The 18,804-nt window shown below is 37.1% G+C and overlaps 1 protein-coding gene across 2 annotated transcripts in view; it reads left to right on the top strand.

The window, feature by feature from the left end:
• The window catches only part of jarid2a (jumonji, AT rich interactive domain 2a), a 41,099-nt gene that overhangs the window by 15,948 nt on the left and 6,347 nt on the right, over positions 1-18,804 (top strand). For both annotated transcript variants that reach the window (XM_051864345.1, XM_051864344.1), the window contains exons 3-10: positions 1,089-1,233; positions 2,095-2,264; positions 7,173-7,343; positions 10,364-10,524; positions 14,169-15,162; positions 17,032-17,510; positions 17,623-17,715; positions 17,813-17,931. In XM_051864345.1, the coding sequence (XP_051720305.1) occupies positions 1,089-1,233; positions 2,095-2,264; positions 7,173-7,343; positions 10,364-10,524; positions 14,169-15,162; positions 17,032-17,510; positions 17,623-17,715; positions 17,813-17,931 (2,332 nt within the window). The remainder of the gene's footprint in view (positions 1-1,088; positions 1,234-2,094; positions 2,265-7,172; positions 7,344-10,363; positions 10,525-14,168; positions 15,163-17,031; positions 17,511-17,622; positions 17,716-17,812; positions 17,932-18,804) is intronic.

Below are 18,804 nucleotides of genomic sequence, written 5' to 3'. Positions count from 1 at the left end.
TAAATAATGATGGGGGGAGATGTTACGGGTGATCAGGTATTCTTTGTGTTTTGGGTGGGTTTTGCACGTGTTTAATTCAGTTTCCTGTGTTTCCGTTAGTTTGGTTTTTCATTGATTTGATTACCAGCTACACGTTGTTTATTTCATTGAATGGTTTATCTGTGTATTTAAGCTCTGTGTTTCTTTCAGATCTATAATATATTGGTTGTTCTGTTTCAGTTTTTTCCTAGTAACCCGAGTATTTTGTTTTAATTTCATGTTTAAAATCTAAAACTGCTGCGACTAAATCCTGTTCATCTCCTTGTCTTGCTTGCAACCTTTGCTGACACATACAATAAATCACACACAGCCCACACAATTTAATAACATACTGAATAAAAATATATATCATCAATACAATATTATTGATATCATAAATGTCTGTTGTAATCTTTATTATGGAAATAAATGTAAATTGATTAAAAGATGTTTGTCTTTTTAACTGTTATGTTATTCACAGACATGATTATTGCATTGTAAAGGTCACATCTTGTGTACTAATACTAACTTTTACATCTAGATTTCCAGAATTAATTTATTCATGTTTCTCATAGGCCCCATACACTTAGATAGATCTGCTGTTATTATTCTCAATTTTGTATGAGGGAAGAGGAAAAACAATAACTTATGCACATATTGTATTTTTAGTTCATAGACTACTTTAATTTTTGGCTGCTTAACATGACTGAAACTTAATAAATTGTAACAGGACACTGTATAATTGTAATAATTGTAACAGGACACTGTAGGCACTGTAATTTTCCCTACTTCCTGTCAGTTTATTCTGAGTGTGCACTTAGTCTGAGTGTCCACTTGTGTTTGTTTGCTGCAGACTGAATGATTGGAAAAATCCTGTTTCAATCCTCTTCTCCATTTCAGAGGCACTGAAGAGTTGCTGTGGATGCTACGCCCTTTAGATTTGTTTATTTCATTTGTTAACAGAAAATGTCATAGAAATATTAGAAATAATAGGATGGAGGAAATTGTTTTCTTCTGTATTTATGTGTATATGTCTATTGCTTAAACTTGAATCACACCTCCTTTCCCAGGCTCCTTTGCAAATGGTCATTTGAATGGTTCGGGAACTAAATCTGGGCTGTTTGCTGGAAGCTGTAAGTCAGACAGGACACAACATGCAGTTCAGAGCAAAGACTGCAGCCATGAGTATTCAATTGAAGGGCCTGTCAGAAAGAGGTGAGTTCACTGAGCCTTTTCTCTGTGAGATTTCCAGCACAGTACATTGTGGTTCTATGTCATTTTAAGTTAGTGCATGGATGAAATGTGGTTTCATGGATGAATATATACATTTAGATTTGACAATGGCTCACGGTATCACTTAAATGAAATGGTACCCCTCTATAACTTTCATTGCCAAAGAGATACAGTATAAAGTTACATTCTTCTGATCCACAGTGTTCACCAGCAAAACTTAACTGGTGTAGCTGGTCAAACATGGACGTCTTGATAGCTAAGCCTGGTGGGAACATCCAATGCTGGGAACAAGCATCAAAATTGTTATATGTTGTTAGCTAAATATGTTGTTGGCCAATTAAAAATGACTTACATAGTCAAACTTTTTGCTGAGCTTTTATATGTCAGACCAAACTGCTTCCCTCTGCAGGTTTTATATAGGATTAGATTAGCAACTCTATCCCTTCAAAGGAGCAATTCAGATCTCTATGGTTGTCTTTTTCATCTTGTGGATTCCAAAAATCTGGTCTGTGAACTAGTTTTTCAATATAGCATGAGCAATTAAAAGTTAAAAAGTATCTTTACAACAAAAAAAAAACAAAAAAAAGAGCTTGAACTGAACTTCAATCATTTATTCTCATATTGTTCAAAACACACATGACTTTCTTTAGTGTAACATACAAAGCTTGGAAAACCAAAGCTTGATCTGCATTTATTGTAATTGCTTAGAAGAACGACTGATAAAAGGCTTCAAACTTGCATGATGAATAAATGAAGGATGGAGGGATGAGTAAATAATGACATTTTCATTTCTAAAAGAACTAATCCTTTATATATTCCCTATTTCCCTGTTTCTCATACCAGGCCAAGACTGCAGGCTCAGAGGAAGTTTGCTCAGTCTCATCCCTGTTCTCCCAACGCCACCCCGCTAAAAGTGCTGGAGGCCATGCCCCCAAGCCCAGCCGCCCTGCTCAATCATCTCACAAGACGCAAACCCAAAACTGAAGACTTCCTCACTTTCCTCTGTCTAAGAGGTGGGTCTGCTTTCCTTCTATCTTTGTCTGTCTTCATTTTCTCACTCCCTCAACTCTTAAAATGTTTACAGACTCCATAATTCTTTGCCTCTGGGCAGCGCACATTCACCTCTCACATGGGAGTCTCGGTTATTGTTGGCAAACATTTGTGTGACTCTCTTGTGTGTGCTGATGTTATTTACAGTGTTTGTGTCTTGGCTGATCTCCCAGTGTACATTTTCAATTCAATTTTAATCCATCCAGTATGCGAGTCAAAGGTGACAATGGAAAGGAAGAGCTCTCGAAGATGTTTAAGTAGACGAGGGATTTCTTCTTGTCCATGTTGCATGTTTAATATTCATGTGGGGTGGAACTTTGGTCCAATGGGATTTCAGTGTGGACGGAGCTGTTATACTATTCGAGTTCATAGGGAGAAGTAAATAGAAATTAAATTTAGATTGTGGTTTTTGAAATCAGTTTCTCTCTGGTTTTGACCAGTGCAGTTATTGTTAACCAAAACTAAAACTATTAAAAATTGTTTTCATTAATCGAAATCGATATAAATATTAGATGAAATACACAAAGTTAAAAAAAAAAGAGATATGAAAAATATTGCCTTGGAAAGGAAACTAACTGAAGTAAAATAATAAGTACTAAAATTACTAAAACTGAAACTAAAAAAATTAAAAAAGATGTAAATTTTTGCATGTAAACAATGATGGAATCACCGCAGTCTGGATTTGTGATAGCTAAATTCTGCTGCAGTCCTTCATCATATTTTTCATCTCATCTTTACTGGCAAAACAAACATAGGGGACACAAATTGAGTTAACGTCATACTTTCTGTTATTCTCTCTCCCTTCCCACTCACATTTCTCAGGCTCCTTTGAAAATGGTTGACTTTCTCCATCTCTCTTCTTTCTTGCATATGGCTGTGTAAAGACAGGGAACAGACTGATTGGATTTGCCATGGACTCTTTGGCTAAGGGCAAAGTGGGTTAATGGATTTTCAAACATAAAGAATGTAAATGAGAACATCTTTTCCCAGTCTTCATTTGTCCCTGTCATCATATCAAACCTCTTTTCTTTTTTGGGTTAGAACTGAGAGCAAACGTAAATGTGAGAGTGGCATTGTGGATCAGTTTATGGGTTTTTAAAATATAACCAGAGCTTGTAGTGTCACATAAGTCAAGGCTGATTTAAGCCGTAACTCCTACGCATTGGCGGCTGGTGTTTCTCATGAGTGGGGAAGCACAGATGTCACTTATCAATGTGCACTCAAATCTTTTATTTTTTATTTTGCTGTCTGCTTCTAAAAGCTCCTTCTTAAACTAATACAAAACAGTGAAATTACTTGATAAAAACTGAGAATGTTCAAAACTGCATTTGTATAATTTACTTTAAGACATTTGCTTTCAATTGGACATGTTACAAAAGATTTCTCTTTCAAATAAATGGTTTCACAAAAAAAAAAATCAACATTAATAATAAGAACAACATCAAATCAGTATAATAGAATGATTTCTGAAGGATCAGGTGGCTGCTGAAAATTCAGCTTTGCCATCACAGGAATAAATTACATTTTAAAATATTTTAATATAAAAAACAGTTATTTTAAATTGTAAAAATATTTCACAATATTACTGTTTTTACTGTATTTTTAATCCAATAAATGTAATTTCAAGCAAATAAAAAATTATACCAGCCCCAAACTATTGAATGGTAGTAATTTGGGGCTGGTATCATTTTATTTTTTATATTATATGCATTATTTTTATTTTTATATTATAAACATTACTAAATGATGACACCCAAATTAGGTGTACTCTATACTCGATATATATTAATATGCACTCATGTCATAACTGATTACAGTAAAAGTGTTTGTTTCCAACCAAGATGGTGATAAGATAACTGAAATCCCTTTTTTGTTGTGCCTCTTTTAGCCTGATTCTCTCTCTCTTGTTTTCTCCTTCTCTTTCTCCTTCTCTTTCTCATTTTCCATCAGCCCATAAGGGACAGATGTAAAAACAGATTTGGGTTCACAAAATTCCTCAAGCAAAGTCACACTTTGCTTCGAGGAAGAATTCATATCAGAGGACGTCATGAGGCGTGATGTTCCGACTCTTTCCAAAAATAATAGGATACTTGGACTAAATATGGACTCAACATTATTCATGTCATGTTAAAGGGTTAGTTCACACAAAAATGAAATTTCTGTCATTAATTACTCACCCTCATGTTGTTCCAAACCCGTAAGACCTTTGTTCATCTTCAGAACACAAATTAAGATATTTTTGATTTTTGAATTAATGACAGAAATTTCATTTTTGGGTGAACTAACCCTTTAATTAATGAAAGTGAGAGTTGAATACTTCATCATATCAAATCATCAGCTGGATTACTGTAGAGTAGTATTGTGAGATGAAAATCACATTCATTAATATTTGCTCTGAAATGGCTCTTCAAAATCTCAGGCATTATCAGAGAGGAATCGAAGAATCATTCAGTTGCCTTTTGAGATGTGAACAATAGCCAATAGGTCCAAGACCCCAGGAGCCCTTATTAAAACCCTTGATGATGGAGGACTGGCCTAAAGATCCTTTTTCCGTAATCTAGGGGGCCCAGAGATCCTTTCTTTCACAATTCAGCTCAGCTCTCATTTCACCTGGAAATTATAGCTCACTGTCCATAACCAGTCACTAATAATGTTTCACATAGTTCATTTCTATTGATCTCAAATAATGGTAGATATGACCAGGTTGCAATATAAATTTAACACTCTATTGGTTATTGTGGTTGGAGAAGTGGATTGATTCAAAGCACCCAGGCCAGTTCTCCTCACTATTTCTTTCTCACCAGTTGGCCCCATTCCCCACCCCCTCCTCGGGCACACATATACACTCTCTCACTCATACACACAGACACACACAATCACATGCTATGGCACATGCGAGCACCATAGACCCAGTGACTCTGGTGCAGATAAATGGCTATTGAGGGAATGTGGAATAAAGCTCGTGAACAGGCTCTCCATTGTGAGCGCTGAACCCTCCAGTGAGGATCAGTAGCGCACGCGATGAGCCAGTGCTGGACCACTTTACCATCACAATTAACATCTCTCTCACAGTGCTGGGACAGTGAAGTCATACAGGATATGGAATTTTGCACAGTGCACAAATACACATACTCATAACTTTTTTGGTCTGGTTCTCAAGGGAGCACCTGGAGATGTTGCTTGGTACTCACACTTTACGCAACACACTTATCCTAAAAGCTGTCCTCATCACTTTCCTTCTGACTGCTCTCCTCGCTATCTTCTTTTCTTTCGAACATGGTAGATGATGATAATGTTGTTTTTTTTTTATTTTACTAACATTAATGACACAGACAACAGCAAAGGCTGCTGTCACTTTAAGAAGGAAAGAACGCACCGAATAACTGACACACATCCGGTTTCTTTCTCAACTGTTCACTTATGACATAACCGAGAGAATATTTGCCGAGACAGATATTTTGACGTAATTTTGTGAGTATGTGTCCATTCAAGCGCAAGTAAACGCGAAAGAGGAATTAATTCGGTGTTCGTGCGTTTCGGGGGTGTGAGGCTGTGCGCACAGATAACAGCTCGCGAGTCCCGATTTTCGCCTCTTCTTCCGCTTTTAAATCGTTTGAATATGTTAATTGGCCAGACAAAACACGTCCAAATGATAAACTTTCACTCTGTGATGGTTAAATTTAGCAGTTAATCCGCGAATCACATGCGTGCCGAACCATTGGCCCTTATCCGTACGGATCACGGATTAACTGCGATCTGTTGCACACCTAATAATTAAAGAACACACTTATCATCATGATTGCTATCTTACCAGAGATGGAGAAAAATCCTACTCCAGTAAGTAAACGTGTCCCTGTGAACCGGTCCTCAAAAATGTTGGTACTCAAAAGCGCTTCCCTCCATGTTTTCTGGTGCGCATCGTTTATTTTTTACCACGCATGCATACCTGCGTTACCACTTATGTGCACCCCTGCACGTACTAGAGTTTTAAGAAGTTATCTTCTAGTTATTGTGCTCTCGTCCCACAGAGAATGTCTGTGCAAAACACACAACAAAAGCTTCTTTGATAGATTAGAGCAATATTTATAAAAAAAAAAAAAAAAAAAAATGTCATTATTTACTTACCATCGTGTCATTTAAAACCTGCAGAACAAACAATAATTTGAAAAGTTTCCTTCATATGATTTATATATATATATATATATATATATATATGTTTTTTTTTTTGTTTTTTTTTTGAAGTCTCTTCTGCTTACCATGGCTGCATTTATATTATTAGTAACTTTTTTTCTATTTTAATACATTTTTAAAATGTCATTTATTCCTGTGACGGCAAAGCTTCATTTTCAGCATCATTACTCCAGTCTTCAGGGTCACATGATCCTTCAGAAATCATTCTAATATGCTGATTTGCTGCTCAAGAAACATTTCTTATTATTATCAATGTTGAAAATAGTTGTGCAGCTTAATATTTTTGATTAAATACAGTGATACATTTTTTCAGGATTCTTTAATGAATAGAAAGTTCAAAAGAACAGCAATATTTGAAAAAAAAAAAAAAAAAAAAAATCTTATTGACCCCAAACTTTTGAACGGTAGTGTATGAACATAAACATTCTTTAAATTTTTTTCTAAGACAGCAAGTCATACAGGTTTGAAACAACATGAGAGTGAGTAAATGATGACATAATTTTCATTTTCAGGTGAACTATCCCTTTAACGACAATCAGGTTTCTTTCAAAGCAAGATATGTGGAGATTGAATGGCTGGTAGCCATTACTACTGTTCTGTTTGTAGTTTTGTATTTCTCTCTTTCTGTCTCTGCATGATACTCCCTCACTTTGTCTTTACCCTCTTTCTCATTGGTTCAGGCTCTGCTGCGTTGCCCAGCAACATGACATACTTTGGTAGTGCTAAGGATGATGAAGATGTAGATGAGGAAGAGGATGAGGAAGAAGACAGTGCTAGCAATGCCCCTGCTTCCTGCCAGTCAACTCCACGCAAGAGCAAAGGACCCAACAAATGCATCGCCAATGGTCATGGTACTCATACTCTTGAAACACACCATCCATTAGATAGTTAAAGTGTGTGAATAACCACAAACACACATAAACTTTATCTCGCTTTGCGTTTTATAATCCTTTTTACTTAAAATAGCAATTTACAATCCATTTTACTGTGTGGCATGTGTAGTGTTCAGTGTATTATTGCACTGCCTGTAGCAGACAGGCTGGACATTTGGTTCCATTTAAGGACCCCAGTGAGGTGAGTTATGGCCCTGCCTCTTTCCACACCATACAGTTAATGAGCCATGACTATACACAGCCCTCACTGTTAGGTTGCCTACATTTGCTGTATACCATCCATATAACACAAGGTATTCAACGTCCGAGTATGCACGCATGCAAAAAAAGCAAAGACATTATATTATATTATATTATATTATATGTGACCCATAAGTAGCACAGGTATATTTGTAGCAATAGCCAACAATACATTGTATGGGTCAAAATTATCGATTTTTCTTTTTATGCCAAAAATCATTAGGATATTAAGTAAAAAGCATGTTCCATGAAAATATTTTGTAAATTTCCTACCGTAAATATATCAAAAATGTATTTTTGTGAGTGGATATGCATTGCTAAGGACTTAATTTGGACAACTTTAAAGGCGATTTTCTCAATATTTTAAATTTCTTTGCACCCTCAGATTCCAGATTTTCAAATATTGTCATATCCTAACAAACTATACATCAATGGAAAGCTTAATTATTCAGCTTTCACATGATGTATAAATCTCAATTTCGAAATTTACCCTTATGACTGGTTTTGTGGTCCAGGGTCACATATTATATTATATTATATTATATTATATTATACCTTTCAAAGGTTTGGGGTCAGTAAACATTTTTTTTAAAGAAATTAATGCTTTAATTAAGCAAGGGTGCATTAAATTGATCAGTAAAATCATTTATAAATCTTTCTAAAATCCTGTTCTTTTAAACTTTCATCAAAGAATACTGAAAAAAAAATCAGTTTTCACAAAAATATTAAGCAGCGCAATGATAATAAATGTTTCTTTAACATCAAATCATCATATTAGAATGATTTCTGAAGGATCATGTGACACTTGAAGACTAATGATGCTGAGAATTCAGCTTTGCCATCACAGGAATAAATTACATTTTAAAATATTTTAAAATAAAAAAGAGTTATTTTAAATTGTAATAATATTTCACAATATTATAGTTTTACTGTATTTGTGATCAATTAAATGCAGCCATTGAAAGCAGAATAGACTTCTTTCAAAACATTAAAACATCTTACCGACCCCAAACATTCAAATGATAGAACATATTTTATATTTATTTTTGTTTTATTTGATGTTTTGAATTTATTTTTTAAAAATATTTATTTATAAATAAATAAATATTTCATATGTGTATAAATGTGTTAAAAGATAAGCTGTGCTACAAAAATGCTATATATTACATATTTTTTATGAATATTTATGTGTATTGATAATTATTTTCACATTAATTTTGATATCTATTATTAATGATTCCACTGGTCACTGCTTGTGCTCATTTTCCTCTTTCTCTTGAGATTTGCATCCTAATTATAGCTAACAGATTGAAACAGGTCAAGCTGAATTTAGCTGAGATTCCATTTAATAAAGTGCTGAACGCCACTCCGCCCTCGTGTTTTGAGTTCTTGGCCCATATCTTTCTATCTCTGGGTTTGTAACCGGACCCTGTTACCCACTCAGCAAAATCTGCAGTGTAATCTGACACCTCAGTAACCCAATACTGCTCCACATACTCGACACATGTCTGAGGGGCTCCTGACAAACTACAACCATACACCCGTCACCTTGCTGGGGTTTCGAGGTCAGATTGGACCTTAAGGATAAACACGGTGTCTGTGTCTAAAACTGGGAACAGCTTTTAGGGTTTTTCTTTAAGATTATTCCTCTCAAATGCGTCCCATCCTTTTGAGATCTGTGAAACACACTGACCAAGATTTTGCAGAAGAAGTTCTGCTGCTCTGTATCCACTCTCTGTGCCGTGTGTCGTGTCTGAAAGGGAGCTCTCTGTGCTTCCTAATGAAATTGGGAGTCATGTTGAGAATCCATACTCGAAACCAGAGCCACGTCTCCTTACATATTGTACGAGACCACATGCTAAATATGACACTTTTATGTGCGCCGTTGGCCAAGCTCCAAACTGTTTGAATGATAAGTTGGTCCCTCTAGAAGCTTTCATTTAGTAAAGTGACCCAAAGAGCATTTCAATTCTTGTTTAGTGTTTTACTGCTAACATTGGACTCACTGTTCAGTTCACCATTTGTTTAGCTAATGGAGGCTCAAAACTTTGAAAAACTTTGCTTCTTTTGTCCAACTTCAATGTGGGTGGCTCTCAGGAAGAATGAGAATCTGTTATAGTAGGTTTTTATGCAATATAAAGTTGTTCTTACAGTCAAAGCAAGGCATTAGTCTTTAACACAGCTGTGAGCATTTTTAGTGGCATTCAGTCACTTGTGTAACTGGGTTTCAGTGATTTATTGATGTTAGTTTGAGAGCTATAAGCAGCTTTGCTGTTACAATATTTGAGCCTTAAAATCCCATAAATTCTCATGTGTTAGACAAGGCCTCTATGCAGACTCTGTTAGCTGCTTGGCAGTCTTCTTTTATAAGAGCAATTTACAAGTCAAGTGCACAGAAAGTGGGACACAGAGCAGTCAGATACAGCAGGACCATTCAGCAGAAAGCCTCAAAACTGGGTCTTTTTCCACTACAGTACTAAATCACCTGGTTTAGGTCACCCAGGAGGGAAACCATCTGGTTAAATCAGTTCAGTGCGTGTAACCACTGTGCACCCATAATGCATCCTATAAAATAAGACACAAAAGCATTCAAATAAATACATGTGGTAAATGTTATATAATGCCCATTTTTGTGTGTGTGTTTTCTTTTAATTTGATAAATTAAGTATGCATACATACACTAACAAAGTGTGCTAAAAAACTTAACATTAGATCTGTGCTGTGTGCTTCTCTACCAGTATTTAATGGGCAGACACGAGCTGCTGAGGAACACGAAAGCAGTTTGAGGGCCAGAGGGAAAGACGGGGTCCATGGGAAGGAGAAGAACTCTGTAGCATCAGCTAGGACCTCCACTACACACAATCTACGACCCAACCGGGCTGTACCAGATCAAAAACAGGTAGGAATGGAGGTTTTGTTTTGTTTTTGTTTTTTGTTTTCACACAGATCACATATTTTTCTGTATTGTTTTTCCCAGCATCTCAACTTAAATACTAATTTTCACATGAGAGAAAAGAAATATTGTTCATAATTTCAGACCGTTTAATCAGCATCTGTCAAACATAATCCAGACGTCCCAATCCCTCGAACTGGCTAGCAGAGAAATTGACCACATGTTCACAATAAAAGTTGTAGCTTCCTTCCCAAGTGTAGGACACTGATGTGGAAGTGGTCTTGTCACCGACAGACATAGAACTATTTCAGCTAAGTCCCTGATGAACGTAAAAATTGAATATGCTCATCCATGAAGTAGCAGTTTTGAAATGGCGTTTGTTACCTCCAGACTGGAAAAAAAAAAAAAAAACCAAGAGAAAATGACATTCTAGTTGGTATCTTAAGAAAACAAGTTTTGTTATGTCAAGATAACAAGAAAATGAAGTTGTGGTGACAACAAAAATAGAAAAAAATAAGTAAGCAATAAGGTACTCGAGGCTGTGCTGTATCCCTTCAGCCGTGACTTATTCACGATACAGCACTAGCCTCGAGTACCTTATTGCTTTTATAAAACGGTTACCACACAATACAAATATTAAAGCCAAAAATATGTCTATGCAACTTTCATGAAGTGAACTTTCACTAAAAGCCTTCCTTCCACCTGAAAAAATAGTCCCTGACCGTGAACAGCAACTGAAGTCACATTATTACACCATTAGATGGCGGCAAAGACGAAGCGAAGACTTTTACATTGAAAAGACTGAATTGTTGTGAACATGGAACAAGACGCAACTGACAAATGCTTTGACTAGCGCTGTCAGTCACGGGAAAACCCCTTAACTGTTAAAAGGACAAGATAATACATCGGACATTTAAACAGATTTTTTATTATGAACATAGGACTGACCTGAAGGAAAATGCTAAATCTGAATGCAGGTAATAAACTCGCTCACTCGATCTCTTTCTCACAGTACTCTTCTACATAATACAGTAAGCTTCAATGAACAATATCAACTGAGAACAAACCGTTTACATTGCTAAGAGTGGTTGCTAAGGGTGTTGTGTAGTGATACACAGAACCGTTGGGTGAAGCGGTCATAGCCGTGTTTTATCGTGAATAAAACACAACTATATCAGAATCAAGGACAGGAACTAACCGTTTTATAAATAAAAATAAAGCATGGGCTGTTAGGGCTTCAAATGTATAAATGTTTAGGTAAATATTGAATATAATTAATTTTACGACAGATTCTGCTTGTATTTATACCTTAAAATCCTGCTGCTTTGTAGAAGCTACATAGCCAGCTTACAATAACACATTTTATAATCGAGAATCTCTTATTGTGGTAAGATTTATTTTCATATGTTGCTATTTGTTGCTGTTATACACCACAATATATGTGTAGCTGATCTCTGAATGACCTTTACTATAAGTGAATGATGAATAATTGAAAAGCAAAAAAATTGTTCCACTTTCAAGAGATACTGTATGCCATCTTCACACGACATTATATTCCAGTGCACACAGTGTCATTTGCCTGTATAACTGTCTGCTAATTCAGTCAGTCCAGAACAGTGGGATAATAGAGACTATGTAATGTAGACCATTTTGTGAGTGTTCATCAAAATTTCCTCCCCTCCTGCCAGAGCATTCTATGGACTCGCAGAGCAGCATACGGTTAGCTTTACCCTTCCCTACTATCCTGCAGCAGGCCTATAGCAACACATGATGTCATCTCTCCTCCACCCAACCCCCCTCTCCCTCTCTCACACATAATCAAAGCCAGTGGAGTGTGGAAGTACCACATACTCTGGACTGTGTCCTATTTTTGTAAACATGGACTGTCTCTCTATGTAGTGGACCATTTGAAGATCTGTTGTGGTTTCTGACAAGAACTTTGGTTTTTGAGACAAATTAATCTTCTCCCATCCCCCACCGCATGCAGATGAAACATAGTACATGGCCCAGGTCACGTGCATGAGCTCCCTAAAGAATGAAAGAACTGCTCCATTGAGCCCCCTAGTGGATGAATGTGGTCACTCTGAAAATGAAAAATTGGAGTTTGCTCTTAAGTTTAAGGAAGTAATGTATGCTTCTTCTGTGCAACAACACTCCCAGCCCTTGCCTTCAAATCACATTATGTCATTATGTCAGTAAAAGAAGAGTTAGTCCCACACCAAACTCATGTTGTAGCACTGCAAAACCACAGTGTTTACTGTTGCTCAAACAGGTGCATGTGGCTCTAACAATGACAGGATCATGGTTTTGTTTCCCGGGGAATGCATGTACTGATTGAATAAGATGTAATTTATTTTGGATAAACGTGACAAATACATAAATGTAAAAATTAGGGTCAATGACGAGACTCATTTTTAATATTAATATACTTGATATTAATAAGTGACTTGAACTTGACTTGGGGGGGGGGGGGTAAATAGGGAAAAAAGCTCTATTAAAAAAATATCATTCAAAAGAAAAACTTTAGTTTTTTTTGTTATTTTAAGAAAACAATAATATTAAATTAATATTTTAAGAAAACACTTTCTAATATTTGTTTATTAAAAACTGTAAAAATATTAATATTATATTATTAACATTTGTCCACAAAATCAAAGCCATGCCAAAAGCATAAAACAGGAAATTATATTGTGAAGACCCCTGTCAGTCTCTTAAAATATCAGATAAACTGACAATGCAAAGTTAGTCCAGGTTTTAAAATGTGGTGTGCTTCCCTAAAAATGTAATGTTTATGAACTAATAATTAATTTAATTTTTAAATAATATTATTATTATTTTTTTTTTAAATATGATGGTTAAACCACCTGACATTTTAGAGTTAAAATGAAATAAGAGTTTTTTTTTAAAACCATATGAAACTAACATGAATACAAAAAGTACATTTCTAAGAAATGTAAAAATATAGAAAAATGACACACATCAGCTTAAAGTATGGCCCTGTTTACACCTGGTATTAAGATGCATTTTGTTCGATCGGATCACAAGTAGACAAGGCAGACACATACCCGTTTACACCTGGTGTTTTAATCTGTCTCTTTTGTCCACTTTCAACCACTTCTGTCCTGATTTTTCAGATCTTTCAGTCTAATGGACGAAATAAGCTTTCATTTACATGAACACGCAGAGAGAGGAAGGAAAACATACGGAGAGCATCAGCTTTCATTTCTGCTCTGAAAGCCGCTAGACCACGCCGAACACATTTTTCATCTTCAAACCAAACTTGGGTCTTCAGCCGACGAAGTTTAAATCCCGTCTGGCTAACGCTCTTCCCCCATAATGTTTACACATTAGATTAGTAGGCGGAGAGTAGGGGGTCTTTTGGGGCTGATCGAACACATTCGACCACATAAGCGTTTCCATTATGAAAGCAATCCGGTCTAATGCATTTTTGACTACCTCTGGAAGTGGTCAAGCTCAAAACTTTTTAGACCCCGTTTACACCTGCATTCAGCATCGTCCACTTATGATCCGATCAAACAAAATGCATCTTAATACCAAATCGTGTAAACAGTTGTATCTATATTCAGTTTTGTACATAAATGTGTAAATAAATGAAATAACAAAACAAGTCTTTTTTTGTCATCCCTCAGCCCTCCAAAATGAACGGAACATCGGGAGCCTCCTCTATCAGTTCTAGGAAAACGAGAGAACTCCGTACTCCCCCGACCAAAGCTGTGAAATACCCCAAGGGCCACGTGACTTACACCAAAGCCAGACTGCTCAAAGAGGCCAAGCTCAGCCTGAGCGCACACACACACACACGCCACACCCACACACGCCACACCCACACACACTCCAACTCAGGAAAAGCCCAAACCAGCCACGCCAAGATGCAAAAACAGGTGCTATCACCAGCAACAGCTGGGAGGCTGAGTGGGACGGACACTTTCCCACCCAGACGAAATGGACTGAGACAGTCAAAGAGGCAGTTGGAGTTAGCCGGGGTTAATCTGACTGGAGCAGAGGTCGAGGTAAAGAGGGTCAAAGTGCAAGTGGTTCCCTTAGAGACACGAAGTAGGAAAGCAGCTCAGGAGACACCGGCGAGACCAAGATCGCAGCGGCCCAAACGGGCCACGGCGGGGAAGCTCATGTTCACCAAACAAATGCACTGTAAAGCCGCCGTTCTGGCCAAGAACAGCCCCACTACCTCAACACGAGACATTTTGAAACCAGCCAACTCCCCCAAACTATCAGAGACCCCCAAAACAAGCAATGCTCTAAAACAAGGCAATCCTTCTAATGTGACTGAGCCCCTCAACCCAGCTGAGCCTAAAGAGCGAGGCCGGCGCAGCGCCGAGGTCACAGAGGTTCCCGTTTTCTATCCTGGCACACGTGAGTTCCATGACCCGCTAGCTTATATGGAGTTTGCGCGGGGGCAAGCGGAGGCGTTTGGGTTGTACCGGATTGTTCCGCCAGCGGGCTGGCGTCCCGAGTGTAAGCTTAAAGAGGAGATGCGCTTTGTCTCGTACGTGCAGCATGTGCACAAGCTGGGCAGACGCTGGGGCCCAAATGTACAGCGGTTGGCCTGCATCAGGAGACACCTGCGGACACAAGGCATTAATATGGAAGAGCCTCCACTTATAGGTATGAAGTGCTGCATGAGATCCAAAACAAAGTTTCGTGGGCATATTTCACAGTCTAAGACAGTCTAAGTGTTGGGGAGTAACAAAGTAAAAGCAGCAAGCTCAGCTTTTTGTTTTTTAAAGTAGTGTTTCTTTTTATATGTAGCATGGGAAAGTCTGATTCAGACAGGGGCGTGTTTTGAAGCCCAAAATAAATGCATCCATCCATTATAAAAAATAATCCATTTGGCTCCAGGGGGTTAATAAAGGTCTTCTGAAACAAAGCATTGGGTTTTTGTAAGAAAAATATCCATATTTAAAATTTTAAAAAGTAAAATAACTAGCTTCCGGCAGATGCCTGTACCCATCGATTTGTGGCGGAAGAGTGAACTCTGACCTGACGCATGAGGCAATGACGAACGCGGACGTGCAGAGGTTAGAGCAAAACAAAACACCGGTCATGAATTAGAAGTCTAAAACATTGGATGATTTCGATATAAGAGAAGAGGAGCTTCAGTTTGTTGCACAGCCCTATTTGTTTGAACCGCGAGAGGCGTCTAAGCTTACGCTGTTTTGGCTTCAAAACAGGCCCCCCATTCACTACCATTATAAATCTTTGGAGAGCCAGGATATTTTTAAATATATCTCTGATTGTATTTGTCTGAAAGAAGATAGTCATATACACCTAGGATGGCTTGAGGGTGAGTAAATCATGGGATAATTTTCATTTTTGGATGAACTATCCCTTTAAATGCTCCTCTCTCACATATGTAGAATTAGAAAGTTTGAATCATTTGTGGTGAATCAGTTCATAATAAATGGGGAAAATAAAAAGTATTGACAATTAATGAAAGCCCGGCTTTGATTTGAAACATTTGAAAGTATGATTCATATTAGTGAATCAGTTCTCTCGTTCTCTCTTTCATATGTAGCATTAGAAAGTCTGATTCATTCAGTTTGAATCTGTTTGTTCTGAATATTTTTTTATAGCAAAACATAGTAATGTATGTCAAATGCTCCTGTTCATCACTATGTTTTAATTAGGTTCTATTTTAGTTTTTTTTTTTAGTTGTTTGGTGTGAATTTATCTGTTTAAGTTAAATGTCACCCCAACTTAGGTGTTTATTCATTCCAAAACCCTTACTTTTTGTGTCAGAAAAATCTGGTTTTATTATAAATTATATCGTCACATTAAATTTAAATATTAAATGACATTAATTTAAAACCAAATTTTGCCTCCTTAGGAAACTTTGCTATTAGCTTGACTGCAGTGGAACTACTTCAAATTCTGATTTGCTTGTAGCTTTCCTAATATTGATCAAAGGCATAACATCTCACCCAGGCCCTGATGTTTTATATTCATACCTATATTGCATTACATCACATTCTCTGTTGAGTCCAGGCTTCAGTTGAAGTTAATTAGATAGTAAGTTAATTAGATTAGATTAGCTCAGATAGTAAGTGGTGTGTTTTATACTATATTAACATTCAGTCTTCACTTGTATTTTAAATGCATATCTGTTTGTCATTCAGTCACTGACCTGTCCAGTTTGGACAGATTAGTTAGCTCATGTTCGCGAGGGCAGCTTCCTTTGATGAGATTACACAGTGCATCTAGAGCCAAGACTTAGATAAACGGCTCAGTCTGGTCTCTTGTTGACTGAATGGGGAAAATCATCTAGGCGATGTCAGACAGCACTGCGTTCTTCTTGCCAACCTCAAATCCTTCTTTAGTTTCAAAGTGCCACTCAAACAGTCACCAGTCTGGCACTAATGTGAGCTGTTTGAATGCCTGTGACTAATGGGTAATGTGCGCACACATTTAGAGATAAAAGTGAAAGAGACCGCAATATGCAGTGACCTATTTGTATCCCTTTTTGCTTCATGTTAGGTGGCTGCGAGCTGGACCTAGCCAGATTCTTCCAGATCCTTAATGAGATGGGGGGCATGCAGCAGGTGACAGACCTGAAGACGTGGGGCCGGCTCGCCGATCTGCTGGGCATCCCGCGCTCGGCTCAAGATAGGCTGGCCAAGCTCCAGGAGGCGTACTGCCAGTACCTGCTCTCCTACGACTCCCTGTCACCAGCCCAGAGGGCCCAGTTGGAGAAGGAAGTGCTGGCAGAGAAGGAGACCCTGGAGAGAAGAAGTGGGCCCCTAGAGGGCCAGGGAGACATATCCCAGCATGCCGCTCTTCTGCTTCCACGCTGCGAGCCCAAAAATGGGCTGGTGAACGGAGCGTTGCACCGGAGCGGAGCGCGTGAGCACCTCAGAGAGCTGGACCCCACGGCGAAAACCACCCGGCAGAGAAGACTAGAGAAGAGAGGGGAGGAAGAAGGGGTGATAAATGAACAACACAAGTGCATATACAGGGTATATCTGCTTACTTTTGGGATGCATATATACTGTATATTTATATCTATAAACATTTTTGTTAAGCGTCAGACTTTGATGTAGATGTTCAGTGTTTGTCTGTTGTTCTCAGGGGAAATCGTTCTCTTTGACAACGTTCTACAGGGCAGCCAGGAATACTATGAACATGTGCTTCAGCAAAGAGCCAGACACTGCTGAAGTTGAGGTATGTCTTTATTTTTTTCTCTTTAATGAGCAGGAATCAGTGATTTGTTCCTGTCATGTCACTGTCATGTTATGCCCTATTTTAACTGTTGCTATAGAAGGAGTACTGGAGATTGGTTGAGGAAAAGGAATGCCATGTTGCTGTGCACTGTGGGAGGGTTGACACAAAGACTCATGGGAGTGGATTTCCTGTGGGCAAGTCTGAGCCATTTTCAAAGTAAGGGTTTAGAAAAAGGTTAACATTTTTCAGGAAGGTTGTACATGTTAACATTATTTAACGCATCAGGTATCTTTTATATGTAGATTTTATTTAATATTTTTTATCATTTATATATCATTTTCCTTTTAGTTCACTAATGTTAAAGGGATAGTTCACCCAAAAAATGTAAATTCTGTCATCATTTACTCATCCTTAACTTGTTCCAAACCTGTATAAATTTCTTTGTTCTGCTGAACACAAAGGAAGATATTTGGAAGAATGAACGAACCAAGCAGATCTCGTCCCTCATTGACTGCCATAGTAGGGAAAAAAAATACTACAGTAGTCAATAGGTGGCGAGATCTGCTTGGTTAGTTCATTCTTCCAAATATCTTCCTTTGTGTTCAGAAACTTATACAGGTTTGGAACAACTTGAGGGGGAGTAAATGATGACAGAATTTACCTTTAACATACGCTTTTAAAGTATTTTTTTTACTAAACATTATAATAAATCATTTTAAGTCATTTTAAGTAAATTCATGCATCTCAACATTACATTGTACAATATGAAAAATGATTATTCATTTTGACCACACCTTAAATAAGGGAAATAAGCAGGCACAATTTAATATCCAATATTGTATGATATATTGCGCATCCCTTGTAAAAAATAAATAAATAAATAAATAATATATATATATATATATATATATATATATATATATATATGTATATGCAAATTAACATCATTAACATTCTTAACATTTATAAATTCTATTATAATACAAATATTATTATTAAAATTAGTAAGTGCTTTAAAAATATATACAACCTTATTGTAAAGTGTAGATAATAAAATTTAAAAAAAAAAAAAAATCATTTAACCCTGTT

The sequence above is a fragment of the Ctenopharyngodon idella genome, chromosome 16 (genome assembly GCF_019924925.1).
Source record: "Ctenopharyngodon idella isolate HZGC_01 chromosome 16, HZGC01, whole genome shotgun sequence".
Lineage (NCBI taxonomy): Eukaryota > Metazoa > Chordata > Actinopteri > Cypriniformes > Xenocyprididae > Ctenopharyngodon > Ctenopharyngodon idella.
The sequence above is the reverse complement of the archived record's forward strand: the minus strand, read 5'-3'. Positions and strand labels throughout refer to the sequence as shown.